General features: G+C 41.3%; 1 protein-coding gene and 1 long non-coding RNA gene across 12 annotated transcripts; one reads left to right on the top strand and one right to left on the bottom strand.

Moving 5' to 3' along the window:
- Positions 1-2,843: 2,843 nt before the first annotated feature.
- LOC120594835 (uncharacterized) lies at positions 2,844-10,640 on the bottom strand. The gene is made up of 4 exons (XR_005650712.1): positions 9,725-10,640; positions 4,805-4,906; positions 3,626-3,732; positions 2,844-3,006 (listed from the first exon to the last, which is right to left on the bottom strand). It is a non-coding gene; the product is annotated as an uncharacterized LOC120594835 (long non-coding RNA).
- Positions 8,254-26,102, top strand: HNRNPF (heterogeneous nuclear ribonucleoprotein F). 11 transcript variants are annotated; one of them, XM_039852888.1, is made up of 6 exons: positions 8,254-8,339; positions 8,645-8,709; positions 18,399-18,608; positions 19,274-19,416; positions 20,565-20,623; positions 23,613-26,102. In XM_039852888.1, exon 6 carries the CDS (start codon positions 23,663-23,665, stop codon positions 24,905-24,907), a length of 1,245 nt encoding a protein of 414 aa, XP_039708822.1. In that variant the 5' UTR covers positions 8,254-8,339; positions 8,645-8,709; positions 18,399-18,608; positions 19,274-19,416; positions 20,565-20,623; positions 23,613-23,662; the 3' UTR covers positions 24,908-26,102. The 11 variants fall into 11 exon arrangements, with proteins under 11 accessions (XP_039708822.1, XP_039708814.1, XP_039708832.1 ...); XM_039852880.1 differs by having other exon boundaries at positions 19,286-19,416; XM_039852898.1 differs by having other exon boundaries at positions 18,399-18,557.
- The last annotated feature ends 586 nt before the right edge of the window (positions 26,103-26,688 follow it).

A 26,688-nucleotide genomic window follows, 5' to 3' on the forward strand; every position in this document is an offset into this window, starting at 1 on the left:
TGAGTACACAATAGAGTATACAGATATCAAATTATAACACTGGACAGCTGAGATTTATATAATTTATTAACTGTTACCTCAGTAAAGTTTTTAAAATAATTTAAAATCCCTGGCATGGTGGTAAGCTCTCTAAACACAAGGACAGAACAATTTAATTCTCTTTATCTTCTATACCATTAAGCACGAACTCAAATAAGTTCTCAATAAGTATTTGTGATTGCTAGAAATGTCTCTTCTGTAGGTGTTCATGCGTATTGTTGAATTAATAGATAAATAAGTGAAAGCTAACAACTTTTTTAAAGTAAAATGCTTTAAAACGAATAGATAAGTGCATTTATTAATCCTTAGGAAGAACTCTCATAAATATTTTAAGTGTTTTAAAATAGAGCAAATGAGGTTTTTGACATCTCAGATTTTATATACATAAAGGCACATTTAAGGGGCACAATTGCCCAAGGGCATATTCAGCACTGGGAAAAGCTATGCTCACAGGAGCTTAGCCACAGAAATGGTGCCTTCCTCAGGTGCAGTCAGTATGAACAAAAACCAACTTTGTGACTCCAAATCAGCCAATGTCCCCAATAGGAAACTAAATGTTTACAGTTCATATTTTCAAGAAATGCCTAATTGCTTTTCATTGCATTTTCACATTTCAGTAGATTTTTTATAGATTCGATATTCATGACTGCATTGTAGATTGAGTCAGGTGGCCCTTTCACTTAGAGGACAAAAGGAAAGCCTAACCAATAATAACTTATAGGTTGTCAATTAGCAGAAGTCAGACTGGCCAGGACAGAAGCAAGTCATGGCTAGGACCCCTTATTTCACTGTTGAGAAGACTCAGCCCAAGAACCCAGTCTAATGGTCTTCCTCTTAAGCCAGACTGATTATTCACTGTTCATATACATGTGCATTGTGTGTTCCTCACTTTGCACAGTAGTGTGGGACTGTAAAAGTGACCATGCAAGCTGAAACCATGCAAAGCAGTCTTAATGCTCGTTTAAAATTGTTTGCCAAAACATTAAAGACTCTGACAGTTATAAGTGTATTTGGAAATGAAAACAATACTAATATTAGTGTTCTATAATTTAGTATATTACAAACATTGAGAATTAAAATGTCTTTATTTGTAAAAACTTGCCTAGAGTGTTATAATTTGAACAATGCTTGCCTCTTCTTTTCACCATATAGAGCGAGCATTTTTCTATGCATTGGCAAATTGTCATACTTTATAAATCTGAATCACCTTCCAACATTTTCTCCTTTGCATTTTTAATGTCATGAAATATCTCCAAGCCTCCTCTAATGAGAAGTTTTTTGCCAGCATCACTTCCCCCTAGGACACCTCTATCCTTTTTACCACACTTTCCACTTTTATGTTGATAAGCTCCCCTTCAACAAGCTCCAGAACTACAGTCTCTTGAACAGCAGCAGTGTCAACATTCCCCTGGTCAGCAATTTCTTCTAAAACTCCATTTACACTCAATCCCAATTTCACTCCCAGAATTACTACTTTTCATTTACTTGCTGAACTTTCATCTTTGTTGGTCAATTCCCTCTTTCAATCATCCATTTTTGTAAAATTTCATATGGTTTATTTTGGGAGACAAGCAACATAACCACATGCATAAACTAAATAATGCAGTGGTCACCGACAGACTTAAGAGAATTTACCCAACTGTTCGCTGATCATGATGCACACCTGTTATTTACATAATGATTTGTGATCTGCAGAGCTAGCAGCCAAGTGTATATTTTATGCAATTACAGTTATCATACTGTAGTAATTGAAATTTAAACCATGCTTGTTAGGGGACTGGTGTTATGTAACAAAACCAAGTAAGTGAAATTTATTCTTATAGGAATCCTACAAAGCCAGGCCTGGCTGTGTCCAGGTACAATCTAGTAGAGAGTTTAAGAAAAATATAGACTTGAGGGTTCAACAGGCTGGTTTAGATCTAAGATCTGTCACTTCCTATCAGGATGTCCTTAGACAAGTCCCTCACCTATAAAATTGATATAAAACTATCCATCTCTCAAGGTTACTATGAGTTGTGAACACGTGTTCCACACGACATTCAGCGGATGCCTACCAAGCATGCGAGGACAAGTAGAATAGTCTAAATTTTCCATAGACAATTCCAAAATTGCTTTCAGATTCTTATTAATGTAATTAAACAGAGGGAAATAAAATACTTTATGGAAGCATATTTATTCACCTTCTTGTAGCCTGAAACCTCTTAACTATTTAAGGCAGTGGTCTCCAACCTTTTTGGCACTAAGGACCAGTGCTCCTGTGAGAATCTAATGCTTGATGATGTGAGACGGAGCTGAGGCGGTGATATTAGTGCTGAGGAGTGGCTGCAAATACAGATGAAGCTTCACTTGCTTGCCTAGTGCTCATCTCCTGCTGTGTGGCCTGGTTCCTAACAAGCCATTGAACCGGTTCCATGGCCCGAGGGTTGGGGATCCCTGACTTAAGATATCTAGTTTTGAGGGGCGGTGAAGGAAGTGAGAATGTCTAAAGCAAGAAAACTTATAACCACCTAAGAGGACAGTTGCCTTATTTCCAGGGAGAAAGGAGGTGGAGTTGAGGTGTACGGTAAGGAAAGGGATGAGGTTCTGCCCAATGTTCTGTTTTTCTGAGTCATATCTACATGGGAGCTTCGTTAATTGGTTTGCAGTAATGTCTAGATTTGCCAGTCTATTTACAAGTGCAAGAATAAACATATACATAAAAGTAATATTATCTTTCTGATAATATTTCTATTAGTTTTCTATGTCACTGCTCTTTTCCAAGAGTATATACATAAAAGTACAGCTAAATTGGTGAGTCACAGGCATTAAGGTTAACAAGGTAGATGACTCAGTCTTTATTAGCACTTTTTCCACTCCTATAAAATGGTCATTCAAGAGAGTGTAAGAACTTTTTCTCTGATGCGGAGAATGCTCCTCAGATTTTGGTGGTATCCAGAAAAATTAACGTTAATAATAGGCAGTTGAGTCCTGTAAAAACAAAGAGAGACAGCTTGTTTCAGAAGGCTCCCGGACAACCTGCAAATGAGTTTGCTGCAATGAGGCCCCAAAGTTTGGAGAAACTGTGAAGGACAAAGGGCTAGAATAATGGAAACAGGTGGTTCTCCCAATATTCAGAAGAGGGGAATCATGGCGGAAATCACTGTTAACATTTTCAGGTACAACCTTCTAGAACTTCTTAATGTATATAGATATATATTGCACATTTAATCACAATACCAGAATACATCATTTTAGGAAAATGTACACTGGACTACTTAAAAGAAAAAAGCTCTGCTGCCATAGGTCAAAAAGGCAGCAGAGTTAACTGCTTGTCAGATCAGGTGATTTCTCTCTCCCAGATGTGTTAAGTAGGAGAGCACTAAGAACTCAGCCATGTCACTAAGTACCCATTTATTGTATAGGTACAACTAAAACTTTGAGTGGCCTTCTGCATCTATCAAGGTTCAAAGAGAGGAACAGAACCGCCAAGAGATGTGTATGTATAATTTGTTACAGGGATTTGATAGTTATGCCACTGTGGGAGCTAGTTAAACAGAAGGGAAGATGAATGTAAAGTGGAGGACAACAAGAACAAGCTGGAACTCACAAGTCAGCTGGAGCTGAATTCACTCAGTTCTCCTTGTTCTCCTTGCTTCTGACCTTGGTAGTGGGGGCGTCTAGTAGAAGACCCTTCCTTGCCGAGCTCAACACACACTTGGCCAAAGAGTCAGAGAAGTTAAAACAGGATCCAGCACGAGGTGAAGCAGTTGAAAGGCTGGCTACTGCCGTCCACCAAGGAGGATAAGGGACAGCAGGTTCCATGCCCAAAATCTCACGCAAAAATCTCTCTCATAGTTCCCTCCCCAACCAGAAATACATAGGGAAGGAAACTCTGGGCAATGTCCTTTAGCTTAGGCAGGCTGATACAGCATGAAGCCACAGCCCCTGGTTTCTTTATAGCATCCCATATGGCCTACCCCTTGGGGTGCCCTGACAAGAGCAAGAGTCCAGGAAGTTTTAGTGGCTCCTGATTTGAGGCTGTGATGCAGAAAAGTTTGGATTTCTTCTTCCTTGTACAGAACAGGAGTAAACCCTATCCCATCTTTTTTTTTCTCTCTCTCTCTCTCACTACCACTCACACACACCAAACCACTTTACTTAACTGATCTTTAATTTATAAACTTATTTTTTCTGTTCTAGGTCAGAAACTTTCAAAGTCAACATTAAGAACTCCTTTTAGGAAGATAAAAATCTCAGATTTGTTCCATTTTTCCAGGATAAAACTTGGGGTTTATTTTTTAATAAATAAAGTGTTCAAAATGTAATATTAGCAGGACATACTGCTGCTTAAAAAAATCCCAAGTGATAAAAAAGAGAACTTCTAGCAAAAGCATAAGTAGTAAAAATGTTTACATATAGTCAGATTTCAGAGGGAGGACTGGAACCCACATAACCTGGGCTTACACTTCTGACCTATTATTACCTCTTTCCCAAGTGAAGATCAGGAATCATTGGCCAACCTTGGCCTCTGCTCATTTGCCTTTGGGGAGCACAAAGAAGAACCAGAGGCAAGAGGCTGAGGGGCTAGTACTCAGGAGGAATGTGGGGCTAATGCAGGCACCTCAGTGTCAAGCTCCCTTTCACCAATCCAATCATGATGATTTTGAAATAGTAGCTGCAGTGGAAAGGAACTGTTTTAACCATATTATCTTGGGTGAGGTATGGTGAAGTCAGATGCAAATCAAGAGAGAAACTAGAAAGAATTTTCCATTTTTTTAATACTCACAGCTCTTGGGGGAACACAGCATGCCACCCAAGGGAAGCACCAGGTCAGTCACAAGGCAGAGTGAGGGCAAACTGAGGGCAAGCACCTTCATTGTGGCTTTTGCTGGAAGGAAAGTATTAGGGCAAACAGGTTTAGAATTGGCTAATTTGAATAATTTCAGTGAGCTCTGGGGCACAGGAGCTATCCTTCGTTGTCCGATACCTGGCCCTGGGGCAATTGGGGTAGGTATATTGTGGCACAGAGTGTGTGAGAGCCTGATAAGGGAGTTGTTTAGTGGTATGGACTTAATCAGCTATTCAAGAAGAGGAACCGACCAGCCTCTAGCCCAGGCCTCAAAACTGGATCAAGATAGCACACACCTACCCACATAAACTATATTACAGGAAGCAATATTTTTAAGGAAATTTATGTAAATGGACTACACATTTTGTTACTCCTCTGATCTCAAAACTTCGATACTCCCCACTGACTATATTTTATCTTCAAAATTTTTCTCAAATTTTGAAATGTTTCATCATTCAAAAATTGTATAATTGCTTTTTAAAGAATTGAAAAGCACCTCTGTTTATCTGTAATTTTTGTCCAAAAACAAAGAAATAATTCAAAATATCAATATCTCATATTTGTACAATAGCTATAATTTTGTTTTAAATATGCACAATTTTTTAAATGAAGTTGCTGTGAAAGGCAGAGAGAAGCTGCAAGCTGCCTTGCACCTAGCACATCCTTTCTTTTTTTCCAGTTTTATAATTGACATAACAGTACACTGATCCAAATGTTTTCTGACTCTCCTGAGTCCTCATAGAAATGAAGATGTCTAACTGTACACATTTTGGGGTGGGAAAACTCATCAGCAGGCTAAAAGCTGACAACTTGGAATGGAGAGCTAGACCTTAGCTCACCAACGTCCAAGCCAGGGCTTGCTGCAGGCCCAGCATGCTGAGGAAATGGTCAAAGTAAGGCAGCCACTGAACACTCCCCAGTCTCTACTTGCAGTCTTTTGCTAGGCAAAGACACCATTTCAAGCAAGTAACCATCAGGCTCAGGGGATGCCATAACCCCTAACACAAAGTGCTGTTTGAAAGTACTGTAAAATACCCTGAAAGAACTTCATACCCAGAGATCCAGCCTTCTGTGGTGGTGACTTACTTCTTAATAAGCATTGGTGCCACTTCAAAGATGCATTTTCTATATTGATCAAGAAAATTAATCAGACAAAGCTGTGACTGCTGACTTTCCTGCATCCCGCCTGGATTATCTTATTCCTCATCTCTGCCTACTAGAGCACCTGGCCTCAGAGTGAAACATTACATTCGGACAGGACCTATACTGTTGTTGGAAAGTTCAATTTGCTTTCTCAGTTCATTCTGTCCTTCTCTCATATGGGAAAAGGAGGCAGAGAAGGAACTTGTGAGCCAGCCTGAAAGACCTCTCACTGGGCTCGAGTTCAGCAGTTAAGAGTGCAGACTCTAGAACCAGAATGTCTCAGCACCATACCCAAACTTGCCACCTACAAGCTGAGTGACCTTAGGAAAGTTACCTTAACAACTCTGTACCTCAGTTTCCTTCCTCTAAGTGCAATGATAGTAATAACATCTACTGCTGTGTTACAATGCTTAAATGAGATTAAGTATTCAGAATAGTGCAAAGCGCAGTGAAGTGCAATACATGTTAGCTATTATTGACAGATACTGTGATTTTGAGTAAGAGCCTTCACTGAGCTGTGGTGATCCTGTTTGCCTACTAGCACTCTCCTGGAGAAGGGGTGTGGTCAAAGCTTAATTCAAAAAGTATTTTTTCAGGGGTTATCAACTGGAAAATTTTAATAGACTCTAGACAATACCTCTGTATCATTTGTTATGGACTAGTGATTTTCAGAGAGGAGTTTAAAACTTAAAATATTGAAAGTTATTAGACTTGTGATACATAAACAACAGGCAATAAACAGGCAGGTCAATCTGTAAGAGGATACATCTTGGGGTGATCTTCATTTATCGTGAATTGAATTTTTAAACCATGGACCCTAGAGGTGCATCTCTGTACAGGTACTCTCAAGAATCAAAAAAAAAAAAAAGTCTCTTTAGATTTCAGAGTTTAGGTGAGACACTTTTTGGACACAGAGATGAAAAGAAAGGGTAGAGGCCCCTATGGCCCCACAGCTGAGGTGGTCCAAGTAGACCAGGTGTTGCAAGCATTCTCCAGTTGGTGAGATAGGCCAGACATTTGTGAAAAAGGCCTGGGATCTCTGGCACCAATGAACAATTCCAGCCCTCACTGTGGAAGAGGGACTATATGTGACTATGCTGGCATTTGTATCATAGTGGACTCCTGGAATGACTTTTTAGACTAGGGGCAGGCTCACAATCAGGCCAAGGCCCTAGCCTTTCATTCAGAGACTAAAAAAGATTATTGCATCATTGATGAATGATGAACTGTCAGACTTGAGATCAAAGAGCCCCCTTGGCTCAGAGGCCCTCTTAATGGACTACATGAATATATCTCTTGGACCTGGTTTCACAGTCCTTAAATTTGGAAGCATCGCAATTTTTTGGTATAATTTTAATATTTGCCTCAGATTGGGTACACAAAATTTCTGTCCAGAAACAGACTTTTCTACAGCATGAACTGTGGAGTTATTGTGGGGTTTCTTAATACCTACGATTTTTGTAGGACCCATTTTCTGTAATTTTGCCTGATTTTCACTTTGTACATTTTCACCTCCTCAAACAGCTCCTCTCTCCATTTTTTTTTCTTGGAAACAGCTTCTTTTGACAAACTGTGCTCCTTTCTCTATCATCGCCAATCATAATGACATTATTCCAAGCACTCTTAATTTAAAATGGTGGTTTTTAAAGTAATCTGCTTAACCTGTGATGCATGCCTTGATTTTTTTTCCTCTTTATGAGGCATTTTCCAAAATAAAATGGTAATAATTTACTCTATAACATATCAAGAACATCTGCTCCACCGCCTCAGGCGGGGTAGCCATTTCCAGCTAGCCAGCCGATCGGCTCAGGCACTCTTCAACTAAAAACGCTGCATTACCCCTGGGTCTTCTGGGTCACCTTCAGAGGCTTTGAGTCTTCTTAGCCCAAGTGATAAATACGTGAGCAACTTCAACCTGTTAATTCCTCCCTAAATCCTGCCCTCAGAGCCTCCTTTATCCATCTCCGGTATCCTCAGTTCCCTTTCTTCCTCGGCAGAAAACAACTCTCATTTGCTTCTCTCACTCTGGTCTTCAATTCTGCGTCCTCTGGGCTCACTGAGGGGGTTCTCCCAGTCAGCGCCTTCCGGAGGGGTCGACTGACCTTTCACCTCCAGAGCCGCTCCCCTCCACGCATGGCCCTCTCCTTGCGTTCCGGCCCCACCCCCCCGTCCCGCTGACCAATCCCCAGCTCCGCTCCAGATGCGTCACAATGGCGCCCTCGCGGCCCCGCCCCCGGACGCCTGACATGGAGACTCCGCCCCGCCACGGTCTTTGCGTCTTTCCGGTTCCGTAGTGAGAGTAGGACTGCGTCGCGTCCTCCTGGAGAAGGTGGGGTTCTGTGGGGAAACTGACCTGCGATCGCGCGGGAAGCCAGAAGCAGGGTGGGGCTTGGGCTCCTGGGTGCTGGGGCGCAGGGCTGAGTGTGGACCGGGCACGCTCAGAGTAGCGGCGCTTCCAGAAGCGCCGCGTGCGCACGACGGGCGGGAGTTGTGGACTTAGGCCGGCCGCGCGCCTGACTTCCCCCCCAAAGCCACGCCCAGGGCGCGCTGCCAGGGGTTTCCATGGTGATGGTAAACAAGTTTCAACTGCCTCAGCTACAACTGCCAAGTCTCCCACGTTCCACCCTCCTCTAGGTGCTCAGAGGGACGTCCGAGGTGCCGGATGTGAAGAGCGGGAGCGTGGAGACTCGGAGCCCGAGGTGAGGTGAGGGGCAGGACGGGTGGAAGCTCCGAGGCCGAGAGCAGCTTACCCGGGATCAACCCGGGACTGGGCCCCTAAGGGGTTTGGGCGGCGGGGCTGTGATTTGAGGTCAGGGGAGAAAGGGTCTGAGGTCAAGGGCCACACATCCGGATACTGACGGGGGGCTGAGCCCACTAGAGGTTGGGCGGCTGAGCTGAGATTTGGGTGTGTGGGAGGTGAGCCTCAGGTCGGAGCCCTGATCTCGGGGCTGAGATTGGGGTCAGGAGAGGCAAGGTCCGCGGCGAGGGAGGAAGGGAGGGCCTCATGTGGGCTCCAGGGGGAGCAGAGCCGGAGAGCCCCTACCGGGAATAGGGTGAGGCACCGGGCTATGATCGGAGAGGGAGTTCATTTAAAAATGAAAGCAGTACCTCCACGTGGCTGGAAACGCCCGGGAGTTGCACTGGACTGGTTGGGAGCTGACTCCTCCCCCTCCCACGTTCCCGCTCGCCTGGCCTTCACTTTCGGCCTTTGCGGCCTTTCTTCCTCTTGGTGCGGCGTGTGTGCTGTGAGCGCCTGTCTGCGTTCATCTCCTGCTTAGAGAGGTACTGTGTCTGTATTTTGGCTGAAACTTGTTTCCCGTTGTATGTATTTGCCTGGTGATCATACTTCTGAGCGAGCTTGATTAGCGGCCCTTTCTTTTTCCTTTTCTTTTTCTTCTTTGTATCTTTGGATATATTTGCTGTTTCTTGACTTCGCCTAAGAAACTTCTGGACGCTGTTGACTCTCGCACTGTTCCCTCTGCTTCCCGGGTTCCGTGTGGTTCACAGAAGGTGGCCTGGGTGACGCCGCGCCAGTCGCGGGTACCCCACCGACCTTAATCTTACAGAAACGGTTGGGAATCCACAAGCCCGGAAGAGCCCCCCTCCCTTTTCTGGGAACCTGTGAGACTGCCGCCCGGCCGGTCCCCGCGGGACGTCCATTGCGATAGTTTTCTTGCCCTGGAAGCCCGAGGAAGAATGAACGTGCTTCCTTACCTGTTTTTCACAACTGTTTGCGGGGCGCCGAGGGCTCATGCCTGCCACTGAGGGCCGGGTGGATGGCGGGAGAGGAGCTCGCGATCGGCTTCGCGCCGAGGGGAGACGGTGCGGCAGCGGCTGCTTCCTGGAACCACGCGGGTCCACCCGGGTTGGGAGGAGGAGGGCCGAAGCGCCTGAAGGTTAGGGGCGGCCCTTAGGTGCCCCGAACCCGGTGGAGCAGGGAGAGTTTTCTGAATTTTTAGCAATGAAAATTTTTAGGTAAGACAAAAATACCGTAGGATCTATTAGTGAAAAGTGATGTTTTCGGTGCTAATTTCTAGATGAGTTTTCTTCATTTTAAAATAAGTGAGCAAAATTTTACTTTTAATGAATATTGGCAGAATGCTTTGTCACATGTCAAGCGAATCCATCCTTTGCCTTGGGGATCTCATGTTCCTATATGCGTTAGTGTAAATCGATTAGGTTTGTTATTGCCATGTTATTGGTCTTAGTTTTTTAAAAAATTTTTAATAACATTCTTTTTATAGTATTTTCTTTTGTTACCTTTTTAAATTGACAAGTGATTGGTTTCCCCTTAAAAGACTATTGTAACAAAGCTAATAGTAAACAAAATAATCAAGTAAAAATATGAGTTGACTTAAAGGAAAAGATCGATTAAACAGGTGGGTTAGTTCTTGTATAAAGCCAAAACTGAAGGAGAAAGTGGAGACATATGGTTCCCATCAGGATAGGTCCTTGAACCGCTGCAGTAACGGGAAGCGGGGCGTCCTTCCACTTTGACATTTTCCCTTCCCCTAATCTCAGCTCTGGCACTCGAGGCTCTTTGTAGAACCACATTAATTGACCCTTACTGGGTCCAGGCACAGCGCAAGGTGTTGTACAACATTTTATTAATCACATGCTCATGATCAGGCTATATTGCTGTTATCCCCATTTAACAGATGAGGTAATGGTAGCCAGGACATAAGTCACTTGCCCAGTGACACAGCTGGGACTAGGACAGCCCTCCCCAACATGGTTGCCCTGAACCAGAGTTCTTGTGGAAGAGAAAAGGCAGGGCAGAGGGAGAACCAGATTCAACTAAGAACAGCCTGACTTATCTTGCAGCACATCCCAGACATAATAAGATTTTTGTCCATAAATATTGCAGCTTGTATTTCTAAGGACCTTTTAACATGTAACCATAATACCATCGCACTTCTAAAGAAATAATTCTTTGATATCAACAAATACCCAGTGTTCCAGTATATCCGATCGTTTAATAAATGTTCATACAGCTGGTGCCACCTTATATTTGGTAGATTGTATTTCTTAAATTATGTTTTAATCCAAATCAGTGCTGTTCAATAGAAATAAAATGGAAGCCACATACGTAATTTTACATTTCTAATAGTAAATACCAGATGTAATTCACTTTAATAATTTAGTTTAACCTAATATATCCCAAATATTCATCATGTAAATTTTTAAATTATATTTTGCTTTTTTTCCAAACTAAGGTTTCAAAACCCAGTGTGTACTTTATATTTACAGCACATCTCAATTTGTACCAGCCACATTTCGAGTGTGACAAGTGGTTACCTTATTAGTGATGATCTAGAGGTTCTCCATTCTTAAAAGATTCTTTGTTGAACAAATCAGATTGTGTCATGTAGAGTTGCTTCCTCCCTGGGTGTTTTTGATTGCATTCCTCCAGTGGTGTTTGAATCTGTACTCTGCATCTCCTATAAAATGGTAGTTACTGCTAGAGGCTGTTCTGCTTCCAGAGATTTTTTAAGGAAATTATTATTTGAGGTACTGTGTACTGCCAGAGGGCACATATTGATTGGTTAGATTACCCCTTTGTGATGTTAGCAGCCTTTGATCATTCCCTAGACCCATTGTTTTGCTAATGGTTTCCAAAATAGTTTATGTATTTTAAATATTCCTTCTCATTTATTAGCAGGAATACCTAGGAAACTTTTTTGTTATTTCATTGCTCTAAGATGTACTTTATAAAAGGCAGGTTTTGATTCCTTCCTTAGGTTTATCAATACCCAGCATAATAAATTGAATCTCTACCATGTGCCAAAGACAGTTTACTGGTATCGTTACGCAGTCATGGATTTTAACATATAGGATGTGTTTTAATGTAGGTTTTATTCCCTTTAGTTCCCAAATGATACACTTTTTGGCCAGTGGGAGCCCTTCATATTGGTTCCTGGCTTCATTGGTTTAAGATATTAATATTTCATTAAGTGGATCCACCAAAGTTTATTTGACAGGACCTATAGCAATGGGCAATTGGGTTGTTGCTGGTCTTTTCCTATTGAAAATAGTGCAGAGAATATTGTTTGCAGATGTCTTTTCTCTTTTTTCATTATAGGATTAGAACCATATAGTTTATTATTTCCACAAACAGTATTTGAGAGTTCCTGCTTTTTATCTATAGCTTTGCCACGGCATTGTGTTAGCAAACTTCTGTATTTTTGACAATGATAGGCATTTTGAAGTGTTATTTCATTTAAAATTTTTAAATTTTCGTTTATTTTACGTAAGTGAGGTTGAGCATCTTTTCATGTTTAAAGGCTTTTTTTTTTCTGTCAGCTGTCCATACCACTAGCCCTTATTGTTTGTTTGGATTGTTGGACATTTTCTCTTTACAAGCTTTTTATTAATAACACAGGAAATAAATTACAGATATCTTTCCCATTTTATCATTCGTATTTTTGCTTAGCTTACAGTGTTTTTAGCCATGTATAAGAGGCTTAGTTTTTAATGTAATCAAAATTTCCAGTATTTTCCTATGTTCTTGTGTTTGGGTCATGGTCAGGAAGTTCCCTGCTCTCAGTTTATAGAGGAATTCATCTATTTTCTATTCTATTATTTAGGATTTTTCTTAGTATTTCTCATAAAACATGAAAAATTCTTAGTTAACTTATATTTTGCCTTTGTCATTGTGAACAAATTGCAGTGACAATTAACTTTGAAATGATGAATTACGATTGCATTCCTGGAATAAACCCAACTTGGTCATGATATATTATTACTTTGTGTATTGCTAGACTTGGCTAATTTGGCTAATAATCGTTGGCTAATATTTATTTAGGATTTTTTTTCCTCTGAGTTCATGAGTGAAATTAGCCTGTGAAACTTGATAAACTAATTCTAAAACTCTTGGAAATGGAAAATCATTTTCAGGTTGATTGTAGATCAAAAGTAAAAATGCAGATGCAAACGACAGAGCTTTATAAGTTAAAAATCCACGTGACCTTGTGCTAGGAAAATTTCTCTTAAACAGGAAATAAAAAGTGATAATTGAGGGGAGGATGACAGATTAGAGTGAAAAATTTTAAACTCCTTTTAGGTTTCTCCTGATAATGTGCCTTTTTCAAAAATTGTCACCTAGTTTGAATATTACAAATTCCTATCTTTTTCCTTATAAGTCTGTATTTACATTGCAGAGAAGACCATCATTGCCATTTCCATTCTTCATCTTCCCTAATTGAGGTCTCTGTTCTGCTTGACATAATATTTGGTAGAATAGCACTGTCCAATAGAACTATAATATGAATGACAAATATTGTTTTTTTCATTTTAAAGAGTTCAATTCAGAGGTTTTTAGTACAGTCACAAAAATGTAAAAACAATTACCACTATCTAATTCTGGATCATTTTGAAAAACCGTTAAGCATTTCTGGGATAAATTCCACTTTGTCGTGGTGTATGATCCTTTTTATTATATGTCGCTGGATTTGGTTAGTATTTTGTGGAGGAATCTTGCATCTATAATTGTAAGGGGTATTTGTAGTTAACCTTTTCTTGTGATCTGTTTGGTTTTAGTGTCAGTATATTAGTTCACTAGGGCTGCCATAAACAAAATACTACAGGCTGGATGGCTTAAACAATAGAAATGTATTCTCTCGCAGTTCTGGAGTCCAGAATCCCTAGATCAAGGTGTCAGCAGGGCTGGTTCCTTGAGGGCCATGAGGAAAGGATATATGTTCTAGACATCTTATGTAAGAACACCGGTCATATTGGAATATGACCTCATTTTAACTTAATTGCCTCTGTAAAGACTCAGGCACATTCTGAGCTACTAGGGTTTCAGCATATGAATTTTGGGGGCAAAATTCAGCCCATAACACAGGGTAATACTGGCCTTGTAGAATGAGTTAGGAGACTTTTAATATTTTAATTTAGTATATGTTAATACATTTTTACTAACTCAGTACATCCAAAATAGCATTTAACATGTAATCAATATTATTTAAATGAGAGATTTTACATTCTTGTTTTAATCATTGCAATTCCGAGTACATTTTATACTTACAGCACATTTCAAGTGCTCGGTAGCTACATGTGGCTAGTGGCTACCATATTTCTATTCTTTGTACCTGACTTGTTCTTTTTCCAAAGCAGATTTTCTCTATACTTAAAAAATCTAAGTGTTTTACCAACATATGCCTTGGGTTGTCCCTTTAAAATATCTGTTGGGAACTACATGATTATATCAAGCTAGGAAAATTTCCTTCCATTCTTTGTTTTCTTGCCTCCATTTGTTATTCACATGTTATTTCTCCTGTCTGGTGTTATATCTTATGTACTCCAAATTTCATATCTTTTTCCCATTTCAGTTTTTTTTTTTTTAATCTTTGAGATATTTTTTCAACTTGGTTTTTCAGGCCATTATCCTTTCAATTCATTACTAACTTTATAAATTTGAAACTCAATTTTTAGTATGAGAAAGTTTAAGTTTCTAATTGAGAATCTGAAAGTGCTTTTTTTTTGTTTTTTTGTTAAAAGTTAGAATTTTTGTCCAGCACTACTTTTTCTCTGAAAACTGCTGTTCTAAGCTATTGTCTGATGTGTGGTATTCTCTCTGGGTGCTGGAGCCCTTCTTAAGTACATTGTCATATTCCTTTCCTCCTTATGACTCCAGTCCCCCAGGACTATGTGCTGTGGTGGTGTGGTCCCTGAGCAGCAAACACTGAGCACAAGGTGCTACAACATTCTCCACTCTTGCAGCAGCTGCATGGGACCTGACAAAGTATCATCAGCTCTCCACAGAGCCCCAGGAGGATGCTCTAGGCCCCCTGAGGGACACCTTCTTGAGGGGTCCTTGGGCATGTACTGCAAAGATCTCCCTGGAGACCATAAACTCCAGAAATCTGACTGCTTGCCCACTCAGGAGCTGCTTGCTTCAGAGGAGAGAGCTACAACAAACTTGGTAGGGAGACTTGTCCTCTTAGCAACTGTAGTTTCTTTACTGGAATCTCATCCCCCCCATACACACCCATTTCTTAGATAGACTAGAATCATGTTTCCTACTATGGGGAGAGCACTACCAATTAATACAGATGATTACATTTTTCCCTCAATGGAGAAGTGTTATATTTAGCAGTGGTTCTAAAGACTTCACCTGATACTTGTAAATTTTCTCTATTGTAACTTTAGGTTCTTGAGTCACCTGCAAAATGTGATCAGTAAAACAGAGCAATGACTGTCCAATACGGCAGCTACTAGCCAGGCACTTGAAATGTGGCTAGGCCAAATTGATATGGGCTATATATAAGATTTAGTATAAAAAATACATATAAAATATGACTTAAATATTGTATGTTTAATATTTTTTTCGTTACATAAAATTAAAAATTATTAAAGTTAAAACAGAGAGCAATGGTTGCTTGTCTGTTGGGTAAAAATTTTTCTCTTATGTTAATTTCAGTACAAGCATTACAGATATAATTTTACCTAACATCACATTGTACTAGTTTTGCTTCTTAATGCTTTTGAGAAACACTGAGGAAAACCAGTATATTGCTACCCTAGACGTAGCTACAGTAAATAAAGGGCCTAATAGTTAAAACAGCTTTCCTCTTGCTTACAGATCATGACAATATTTCCTATGATGGATAAAAGTGTAGTAATAGCAATAAACAGTTAAAATGTTAATGTATTTAATGATCCATCTACCACTTCTCAGGTGGTTTTGAGCATTGAACTTGGCATGTTGTGCAAATTAGATCACACTTCACATGCATGAGCCCCCTGAAATTTAGGTGCAACAGCATGTGTGGGTGTTTTTTTGTTTTGCTTTTTAATTGGTCTAGGCCCACACTATATTTTCAAGTGAGTCCCTAACAGCAAGAAATGTTTAAAAGCTACTAAATCGGGGCTTTATAAAATTGCTGGATTGTAACAGACTTGAGGTTTTCAATATAATTTCTAGTGGAGCAGGAAAACATTACAAATAGGGATGTGGGTTCTGCACACATACTGTCCACGACAGGGACTTGCTTCTTCCCCAGGATTATCTGCTCAAGTGGAAAACAGACATAAGCAGCAGAAATGATATCTAAAATTCTCTTGTAGATTTAATAAGAACTGAATATAAAGATTAAAAGGACTTACCACAAAGTAAAAGTATTTATACAAAGCAACCAACACCAAAACATGTCCTGGTAAAGGGTTTTATTTTAAAAACATAAAGAATTTGAACAAGTATCCAGGAGAATAAGGAGGGAAATATACAATGGGAAAAAAATATGATCTTTGAAACTTAGCTGTTGTGGTGGGGGGAGTGTTTCACATTCATACCTCTTCATTGCTTCTAAGTTGTTTTAAATGTAACTTCCTCAGAACCCTGATGTAAATTAATCACCATTTTCTAGTTTTTGGTCATTTAAGAATTTGTCATCGGACATTTATTTATTGGTTTCTTAGTTCATTGTTCTATGGACCTAGCACAATGCCTGTATCTTTTCAGTGCACAATGTATCTTGGTTAATGAATGGCTCAAAGTTTGGTTAATGTTACCTACTGCACTCAAATCCTTTCATGCACTTCAGTTTACACCACTGCTTCTATTGCAGAGTACCATCAATTCTTCCTAAACTTATCTAATTCCTTTCCATCTCATCTCCATGCCTGTTCTCACCATTCATTTTCCAGACAGCAGTAAACACTGTTCTGTTGAAAAGCAGAACTCAGAATACATTTTGAAAAAAATTATATGACTTCCCATTGGTCTTCGAATAATGTCCAAAATACAACGCAGGCCTTCAAGGCTGTGGAGCATCATCCTCTTCCCTCCTTTGTTGCACTCAGTCCTGGCTGCAGGTATTTTCAGGTGCCTTCTATCTCAACACAGCATGCTGCCCTGTGTCTTCTGTACATGTTGTTCCTTCACTGGTAGAAACCATTATCATGACTGATCAATTATTAACATTCACCTTGCTAGTGTCACCAAGCAGTTAAGCCAGGAAGGCTCATGTAAAACTACTTAAATGCAACAAATACATTCAAATAAAATAAGTGAGAAAATATATCCCAGTCATATTACCAAGAATGTATTATAAAGAGGATTTTAAGAAGCTAAATAAATGCTTATGAAGCAATCAGGGTGCCCATTTCTGTTGAGATTATTTCTAAAAACAAGCCAATTTTGTGGATTTTTTTTCTCAGGGTATTGTTTTACTATTCTTGAATGTGTAAGTTTCTGTTTCTCACTTTCTGAGGGATGATCAGATTTTGAATCCTATCTCCCAGCTTCAACAATTACCAATTATGAGCAGTTTTTCTCTACATTTCTCATCTACTTTTGAAGCAAATCCTAGCCATCACACTGTTTCATCTACAAATACTTCAAAATGCATTTCTAAAAATTCCTTTATTTTTAAACATAACTACAATTCTGTCATCTAAAATAAGTAAATATAATACTTTAATAACAAGTTTCTAGTTAGTAATGCAAAACTCTCATGTTTATCAGTTTGTTTGAATCAAGATCCAGTATATCCCATGCATTGTGAATCCTTGATAAAACTCTTAAATTTCTTTTATTTAATAAATGCCCCCCTTGGTTTTTTCCGTTGCGGTTAATTTATTGAAGGGCTGGCCCATGTCTTCGTAGTTTCCTACCGTCTTACTTTACAGACTACATCACCATATTCTAGGTACCTTCCTCCTTCCCTGTTATTCCTATAATTTAGTAGTTATTTCTACTAAGTAGATTCTTAAAGTTGTTTTTCTTTTAAAAATAATTTTAAACGTAAAAAATAGAGATAAAAGTATAGTGAAACTCCGGGTAGCTTCAGTTACTAAATTATGACACATGCTGTTTCACCTGTACTCCGTCTCTCTCTAAATGACTTTCAAAGATTTTTTAAAAATTTAACTTTTCAGTTATCAAACCCCAGCAGCATAATTACAACTAAAATTCATTCTGTTCACATTACTGCAATTGCCTTGTAGTTGTTTTCGTTTGTTCATTTGAATTAGGATTTAAAGGTTCATAAAATGTAATTGCTTGTTAGGTTTAAGAACTGCATGTTTTAAAATTAATCTTTTACTAATTATGCAAACTAACGAGTCTGTGGTCAGATCTAGAAAACCAAGGTATTGTATATCCACCAGTTGCTATTCTAAATTCTTCCTGCCTGCATAGATGTTTGGTTTTTTGTTTACTTGTTCTTTTTGTTTTGTTTTGTTTTCTTTTCTTTTAACGTTTTCTCCTTCCACGTAATCCTTGCCAGTCCTCCCATCCTCCCCCCTCTCCCGCTGGCACATTGGACTTTTCCCCAGCCTAGCACCTTTCATGAGAACTCTCTCAGAACGGTCTTCCCCGTTGCTTTTCTTCTCTCCTCCCCCCACTTCCTGCCTTGGTCGACGCCGCGGGCCGCACCTGCAGGACGCGTTTCCATTGGTGACATCTTGGCGGGCCCGTCAGTGGCACTTCCTCCTTTACACCCCGTGACCTACGTCCGGCTCGCCGCCTTCTCAGTCACGCGGCCTCTGCCTCCGGAACGCAGCCCCGTGCGCCGGCCTTAAGGACTCCGGACCTGTCGTGGTGAGCTGCCGCAGGCGGACGACCCCCACCCGCTACCCACTACGCCTGTTGGTAGGGAAGCTTTTCCCCACAACCGCCCCTCCGCACTCTTCCCCTTCGCTGTCCCGGAAATCTCCTTCCTCCCCGCCCCAGGAAGTCTCCGGCCTGCAGACCTCCCCACACGTCCCAGGAACTATTCCCCGGCCTCCCTTGAATCCCCCCTTGATCGAGAGCTCCGCCCCTTCCCCGTGGCTCCGGGAAGCCCGGCCTAAGAACTCTTCCCCACTTCGTCTCTGGCCCGAGAACAGTTCTTCCAGTCTCTCCCTTACGCCCCCAGATACGGGGGCTCCCCTCCCACCGCCAGGAGGGGAACCCTTAACTCTGTCCTCTTCCCTTACGCCCATTCTCCCCTCCCCCCTGCTCGCGGCTAGGGAGGCTCTCCCGCCTTCCCTCCCCCTCGTAGTTCGCCCCGCCCCGGAAGCGCCGGCTGACTCAGCCCAGGTTCTGGATGGGGCGCTCAAGGGCCTGGCCTTACTGCCCTCTGGGCCGACGGAGACTGTCGGGGCGCCAGCTGGAGGTTAGGCGAACTCATGCCTCTTTTCCCGGCACCCCGTTAGTCCCAGGAGCTCGGTGTTCGAGACCGTGGCTTCCTTTCCTTCCGAAATCGCTCCGACGCGCCCCTGGTGGCTGGCTGCGCTTCAGCCTCGCGGAACGTGTGCCTACATACAGCCAGGCAGTTTCAATTTCAGGTTAACAGGAGATGCACCTGGACTTCCCACGGAGCCCTCTGCGTTTTTAAGCGTCGGGTGGAATTGGAGCCCTTTTGCTGTAAACCGCGCTCGTTTGATGAAAATATAAATCGGCCTTGCTCCCTTTAGCGGTAAGTCTCAGCAAAAAAGTCAACTGCGTGACCCCGAGGCGGCGTCTCCCACGGGCTGAGATTTAGGAGTAGAACTTTTTGAGCAATTAAGACGTCCGGGGCAATCTGGATTGTGCGTGCTGCCAACTGTAGGTTAAAATTCATTTACTGCTGGCGAAAATGCCCTTCGACTCTCACTGGAACAGGGCTATGAAGGAGGGGAAAGCCCACCGGTTTTTTTTGGTCCCCGAACCTTCTAGAAGATGGGAGGTGCGGTTTAATCCGCCCTGTTTACTGCTTAGATGAACCTAATCAGCTCTGGCCCGCCGAGGCGCACCCAGTTTATCGTGATTGGATCTACCTGAAACCGAACTAAATCCTGTCTAACCAGTAGAGTGATGAGGAGTACATTCGCGAGAGCCTCTTAGGAGTCCAGACAGCCTATTAGAAATGCAGAATCTCGGCCCCAGCTCAAATTGCCATTTTATACTTAATACTTCACATTTATACAGGATTCTCGCCCCCGCCCCATGGTGTCTCTCATAATTACGAGACACTAGTAATACAAGGCAAATACTATCTTTAAGGCAATACTCTCAGCGAAATTAATTTGACTTTCCCAGGTCTTTATAGTTTCCAAAACTGAGGAGACAGCTTAGTTTTCAGACGTATTCCTTGGATTTCAGTACATAGTCTAGGTCTTTGAGGGCAGCTTTATCTCCTCTCTGCCGCTCAGGGATTATTGTAAATTGTAAATCTTGTTGAACGATTTTTAGCAAACCTTTCGCCTGGCTCCCTCCCAGTACAGAACGGGTCTCACACTAGTTGGCTGCGGGTGCCCCGGGCCTCCCATTCCTGGGACAGCTCTGGTCTTGCCCCACCCGGACGAAATCTCATCTGCCTTCGATATTTAAATTTTCTTACCGAGGTTTTCTTTGTAGAGACTCAGGAAAGTCTCATCAGGGGAAGTGGGAGCTTTCCTGCCGTTATATTCTGTATTACCCTATAAAGTAAACCTTTTAAATGCTTGGGGGTGGGCCAGGTGTCCCCAACTCTGCCTTCTTTCCGGGAGCCCATCAGTTCAGCCCAGTCTGGGGACTGCCACCTCGGGGTCACTCTGGTGAGTGCTTGGGCACTAAGACAAGACGGCCATTGTCGCTCTTTTTTAGGATAATTCGTGTCTGCTAGGAGTGTCTCCGACTGTTGGCATCTCCCCTTGTTCTTTAAGGTGAGCTATTATTTTAAGAAAAATAATTTCTTAGTTTGTATTTGAATTATATTCAGGCAGAAACTTTTAGGAATGTGAAGTAAAAAAATTTTTTTGTTGCTAGCTTTAGCATTTAGCAGAACTGCACAGCACTCTTCTGAGTTTCAGTTAATGTTCAAAGTAGTGTAAGTCTGCAAAGAATGTGAATGTAGAGAATTCTGAGAACAAAAGTGAGGATATTGCATTATGTTACCATCAAAAATTAAGTTTGAATTTCATCAAAAGTTTAGAAGAATAATAAAAGTCACAGTTTTCATTAGAAATCAGTAGACTTTTACAGTAAAAGTAAACAATAAATGTTTAAATATAGACATTTTTGGAAAGAATGCTCTTCACCTTCAAAGAAATCAATGTTTTTGAAACATTTTCTGAAACAATATATTATCTGTACTGTAGGAGACATTTTAAATTTTTTGTGGGTTTTTTTGTTTAATTACGTAATTCTTAAAATGTCTTTATGCTTTCTGCATGTGTTTTTCAGCCTAACTAGACTACCATATTCTAGAGGGAAGTGTTGACTGCCCCCCTTCCCCCTTGGTGATCAGTTAATCCTTTGCTAATCTTTGGCCTGCTGTGCTGGGGGTGGGGCAACATTGACCCAAAGGAAAGGACTGTCTGTCCTTGCAGGCTTTCGATGCAGTTTTGATGACACTTTTAAACAAACCACAGCAAGAATGCTATGAGAGCAAAGAATCCATAAGAGTTTGTTGAAGAAGTTCTTTTGGAATGGAGGCACATTCAAGCTGAGACCTTAAGGATTAGTAGGATTTAGCTAGACAGAAGGTTTGGTTAATATATTTGGAGAGAGAATTAACATGCGTGTCAAATCCAAGGGAGCAGAAAGCCTGGTACATTTCAGGCAGAGCTTCAGATTGGGTTGCAGTAAAGGCTAACCATTATGCTTGGAGAAATTTAAGAACCAGATCCAAGCATCTTGGAATGGGCTGTTGGTATGGGAAATGGAAATCTGAAAGTTAAGCAGGAAAAATAAAATGACAATTTGATCATTCATATTGCAAAGGAAGAAATTGCTGAGCTCATACTTTGCCATGCAACAATGTGCTGGGAGTGAGTATAGAGCTGTAAGAAGCTTTTATTACTTGTCGAAGTCAAGAGTTACAGAATAGGGTTTAGTTACTGAGTGAAAGTGGAGCATGATATCACCTGAGGTTAATTTATTGAATTTGAGAGAAGTTGTTCAATGATTACTTCAGTTTCCTTCTGGAGCCTCTTGATAATACATAAAGTCATTTATGCTGCAACCTGGATACTAAAAGAAGTTTCAGAGAAAAATGCTGCATTCATTTATGGTACTTAGAAGCTATGGAGTAGAGTTCTGTATACCAGTCTGGGCCTCAGGGAGCCTAAGGCTGGAGACTAGGATGTCCTCAGCCCAGTGCTGGTCGTAGTGATCAGGTGAGGCTGACTTTTCTAAAAGGACTGGGCTCAAGCCCGGTGATTCTCTACAGTTATGAATGTAGAGAAAAGACTTAAAGGAAGAGGCCGAGAGGAGTATCTAGGAATTAATGGGAAAACAGGAGACGTTTCTATCATAGGAGCCAAGGGGCGAGAAGGGATTTCCAAAGGGAGTGGTTAAATTCTGTGGGAACAAATAAGATGAAGGTAAGAAAATACTTGTTCTCTTTTCTGCTGTGGAGGTCTTCAGCAGAGTGAGATCATGCACTTTTAATGGTGGGTGATTAGAGGCCTTTTGAGACTTTACTAAAAGGGAAAGCAAATTGGCAAGGAGCTGGAGGCAAAGTTAGAAATAACTGGCAAGGAGATCATGGTGTTAGTGTGATAAGTAATTTCTTGAGGTTGGATAGAGTTGAGACCAGACCACAGTCGTAGATAACGATCTCAGGTATAAAAAGAAGCAACTCCTTGTTTATAAAATTTGTAGACTTTGGCATTTCCTCATGCAATCCCTATTTCCGTTTTAAGTAGATGAACAGAAGTGAGGGGAGCTTAGAACATGCGAAATTAGCACAGGCATCTAAAGGCTTCAGGAGAGTGAGGGTTGTGAAACTTTGGGCAGTATTGAAGGCCCCTGATTTTCCTCACTAGTCATTCCCAAACTGCTTGGGGTTGGGCAGTTTTACCCGCCGGCTCCCTCCCCGCCCCCCCCGCCCCCCATGGAATGTCTGGAGACATTTTCACTTGTCACCAGAGTGGAGGGGAGTTCTACTGGCATCTAGTGGGTAGTGCTACCCAATATCCTGCAACGCATGGGCTTGCCCCCACAACAAAGAACTGCCTGGTCCAAAATAGGAACCATTTTGCCCTACTGTGTTTCGCTGAGCCACTCAGTACAGCCTGGGAACAGTCAGATACTTGGAATCTTTCAAGGTTCTTTTTACTGGGCACATAACAATGAAGAAGGAGGTGCATACAAATTGTTTCGAAATGAACTACCAGATTTCATCATGACACATTCTGGAGTAAATAGATAATAAGAAAATGCTCTCACTCTAACCTGATTTTTAGATTCCTCTATATTCAAGGCACCAAATTATACCTGTCCTCTTGCCTTTAACAATGCAGTAATACATCTCATCTTTTTTTTTCCAGTTCTGAGTTCTCTTACTATTTATGAATGTTGCCTCAATTCATTTTCTTCCTTCTAGAACTTAAAATTGACCATTAAAATTTATAGATTTTGACATTAGTTGAAACTTCCAGATCACTATTTTGGTCTTCAAATTTTATCCTCCATTCTATTTATTTAAGACACCCCACCCCATTTGTTTTGTGTTTTTGTTGTTTGTTTTAGTCTATGGATGATATCTACATTTTTGGAGACACTTGGGATTGAATCTCAGCTCAAATGTTTTAGGTGTATTTCAGCTTCACTTACCCTTCTCATCTATGAAATGAAGAAAACTATTTACTGCATATTCTTGTTATACACATTAAAGGGGAAGTTACGTAGTTTTTGCTTTCTTTTCAGCGCAAAAAGCGGCACCTCAGCTCGTTTGAAGTCTGCCCTGTCAAGTGTCCATGATGCTGGGCCCCGAGGGAGGTGAAGGCTTTGTGGTCAAGCTCCGTGGCCTGCCCTGGTCCTGCTCTGTTGAGGATGTGCAGAATTTCCTCTCCGGCTGCATAATTCATGATGGGGCCACAGGCATTCATTTCATCTACACTAGAGAAGGCAGGCAGAGTGGTGAGGCTTTTGTTGAACTTGAATCAGAAGATGATGTAAAAATGGCCCTTAAAAAAGACAGGGAAAGCATGGGACACCGGTATATTGAGGTGTTCAAGTCCCATAGAACCGAAATGGATTGGGTGTTGAAGCACAGCGGTCCAAACAGTGCTGACACTGCCAATGATGGCTTCGTGCGGCTTCGAGGACTCCCATTTGGATGCACCAAGGAAGAAATCGTTCAGTTCTTCTCAGGGTTGGAAATTGTGCCAAACGGGATCACATTACCTGTGGACCCTGAGGGCAAGATTACAGGGGAAGCCTTTGTGCAGTTCGCCTCACAGGAGTTAGCTGAGAAGGCTCTAGGGAAGCACAAGGAGAGGATAGGGCACAGGTATATTGAAGTGTTCAAGAGCAGTCAGGAAGAAGTTAGGTCATACTCGGATCCCCCTCTGAAATTCATGTCTGTACAGCGGCCAGGGCCTTATGACCGCCCCGGCACAGCCAGGAGATATATTGGCATTGTCAAGCAGGCGGGCCTGGAGAGGATGAGGTCTGGTGCTTACAGTGCAGGCTATGGGGGCTATGAGGAGTACAGCGGCCTCAGTGATGGCTACGGCTTTACCACCGACCTGTTTGGGAGAGACCTCAGCTACTGTCTCTCAGGGATGTATGATCACAGATATGGAGATGGCGAGTTCACTGTCCAGAGCACCACTGGACATTGTGTCCACATGAGGGGGCTGCCATACAAAGCCACAGAGAACGACATTTACAACTTCTTCTCTCCACTTAACCCTGTGAGAGTCCATATTGAGATTGGCCCGGATGGAAGAGTGACGGGTGAAGCTGATGTTGAGTTTGCCACTCACGAAGAAGCTGTGGCAGCTATGTCCAAAGACAGGGCCAACATGCAACACAGATACATAGAACTTTTCTTGAATTCCACAACAGGGGCTAGCAACGGGGCATATAGCAGCCAGATGATGCAAGGCATGGGGGTGTCAGCACAGTCCACTTACAGTGGCCTAGAGAGCCAGTCTGTGAGTGGTTGTTATGGGGCTAGCTACAGTGGCCAGAACAGCATGGCTGGATATGACTAGTTTTTTTGTAGGAGCATTCGAGTTTCAAATTTTCACAGGCAGCCAACAAGCAATGAAAAGCAGTTATTACTCTAGAAGAAGCTGTGGGACCCATTTTGCACCATGAGTTTGTGAAATCTGGATTAAAAAATTACCTCTTCAGTGTTTTCTCATGCAAACTTTTCTTCTAGCATGTGATGTTGAGTAATCTAAAACTATTTTCAGCTTTTCGCAATATTTTGGTAGTGTACTTAAGAGTGATGTTATTTGAGTTAAAGTAGTTTTAAGTACATCAAATGTGGATCTTTGACACCATATCACCATGAACACATTGGGGAGATGTGCTTTTTGGAAAACTCAAGGTGCTAGATCCCTAATTCAAAGAGGAACATTTCTCATGTTTGTTCATTCTATTTTTTCATTTAAAATCTTTTAGGCTAAGTTTAAGCTTTTTAAAAGTTAGTTTTGAAAATTGAGACACATTACTAATACTGTAGGAATTGGTGAGGCCTTGACTTAATACTTTCTTTGTACTGTGATTTCCTTTTGGGTGTATTTTGCTAAGTGAAATTTGTTAAAATTTTTTGTTAACTAAATTTTTTTCTTAAAATAAAGACTTTTTCACAATGACTGGCATAGACTATATACTCACCAAAACGTAGCAAAATGACTGGATGGTTGAAGAGAATTCATTTTAATACTATTTCATAAATTTCAAAATAATTTAGCACATGAAGTCTGGTTTTTCTTATATTTTTACAAAGAGGATAAATTGAAAGTCCAGCATTAAAAGTATTAAGTATATGAGTGGTGGAAATGGTAACAAGAAACATCTGTTCTTCAGCTGTTTATAATGTCCTGGTCCCTTTATTGCTGGTGCCACATCCATTTTTCATAGCTAGAAATCCTTAGTTTTGAGTGCCACATATTTGTGAGTTATGTTTCAGATTTTTAAATACAAAATGTGCTGATTTAACGTTCTTTTTTTTCGTACCTAATGGTTATTTATATAGGTTACACCCCTGGGTTAGCAATTACAGGTTATTGCAGGATACACATAATCTCAAGTTTAGAGACTTGTTTCCAAATTGTTAGAAAATTGTCATCTGCCTAGCAGTGGAAAGTAGTGTCCGAATTCCAGGCACTTCTGCAAGTGGCTCATTACCATCACTTTTTACTTTATGACATGCACTAAATAAAACCATTAAGACTAAAATGTGAACGGAGTTTATTTCAAAAGGAAAGCAAACTTTGCTTGATAGCTAAGCTCCTATTGGTGATGTTCCCAATTGTGTTTGTTTTTAATAGCCATAGAATGTAGCTCCCATACCTAATTTGACCCATTTAAGAATCATAATCTGGTATCTTCAATTGGTTAGGTCCCCCAAGGGTTTTGTTTTAAAAGTCTATAGGTACTCTTGCTCCATCCTTTTTTGACCTAGTTGAGCCTTCCAAGCCCACCTTATCTGCTAATCATTCCCACTGAGTGGACTGCAGACTCGGGCAGCATCACCCAGGAATGCCGTAATTACCAGGACATAGGTGGAACTAGGAATATCCGAAGATTGGGTAGAATGAGAATTCTAGGGAGACAGAGACCATATATGTGTTAAAGGCATGTTTACATGGTCTGCTCATTCCATGGGCTTGCCCACTTGTTTCAGGCATCTGCCATAGAGAAGCAAAGGTCTAAGCTATAAGGAAGACGCAGAGAAACCCAGGTGTTGAACCTGGGCATTTGAAGAAACCTTTTATGACAGGCAAGGATGCCATGAAAGATCAAGATTTGATAGGGCAGTAAA

This window comes from Pteropus medius, unplaced genomic scaffold, assembly GCF_902729225.1.
Source record: "Pteropus medius unplaced genomic scaffold, Ma_sr-lr_union100, whole genome shotgun sequence".
Lineage (NCBI taxonomy): Eukaryota > Metazoa > Chordata > Mammalia > Chiroptera > Pteropodidae > Pteropus > Pteropus medius.

What these genes read in the sequence shown, in the direction of transcription:
- HNRNPF (XM_039852888.1), top strand. Translation starts at nt 23,663, where the DNA reads ATGATGCTGGGCCCCGAGGGAGGTGAAGGCTTTGTGGTCAAGCTCCGT.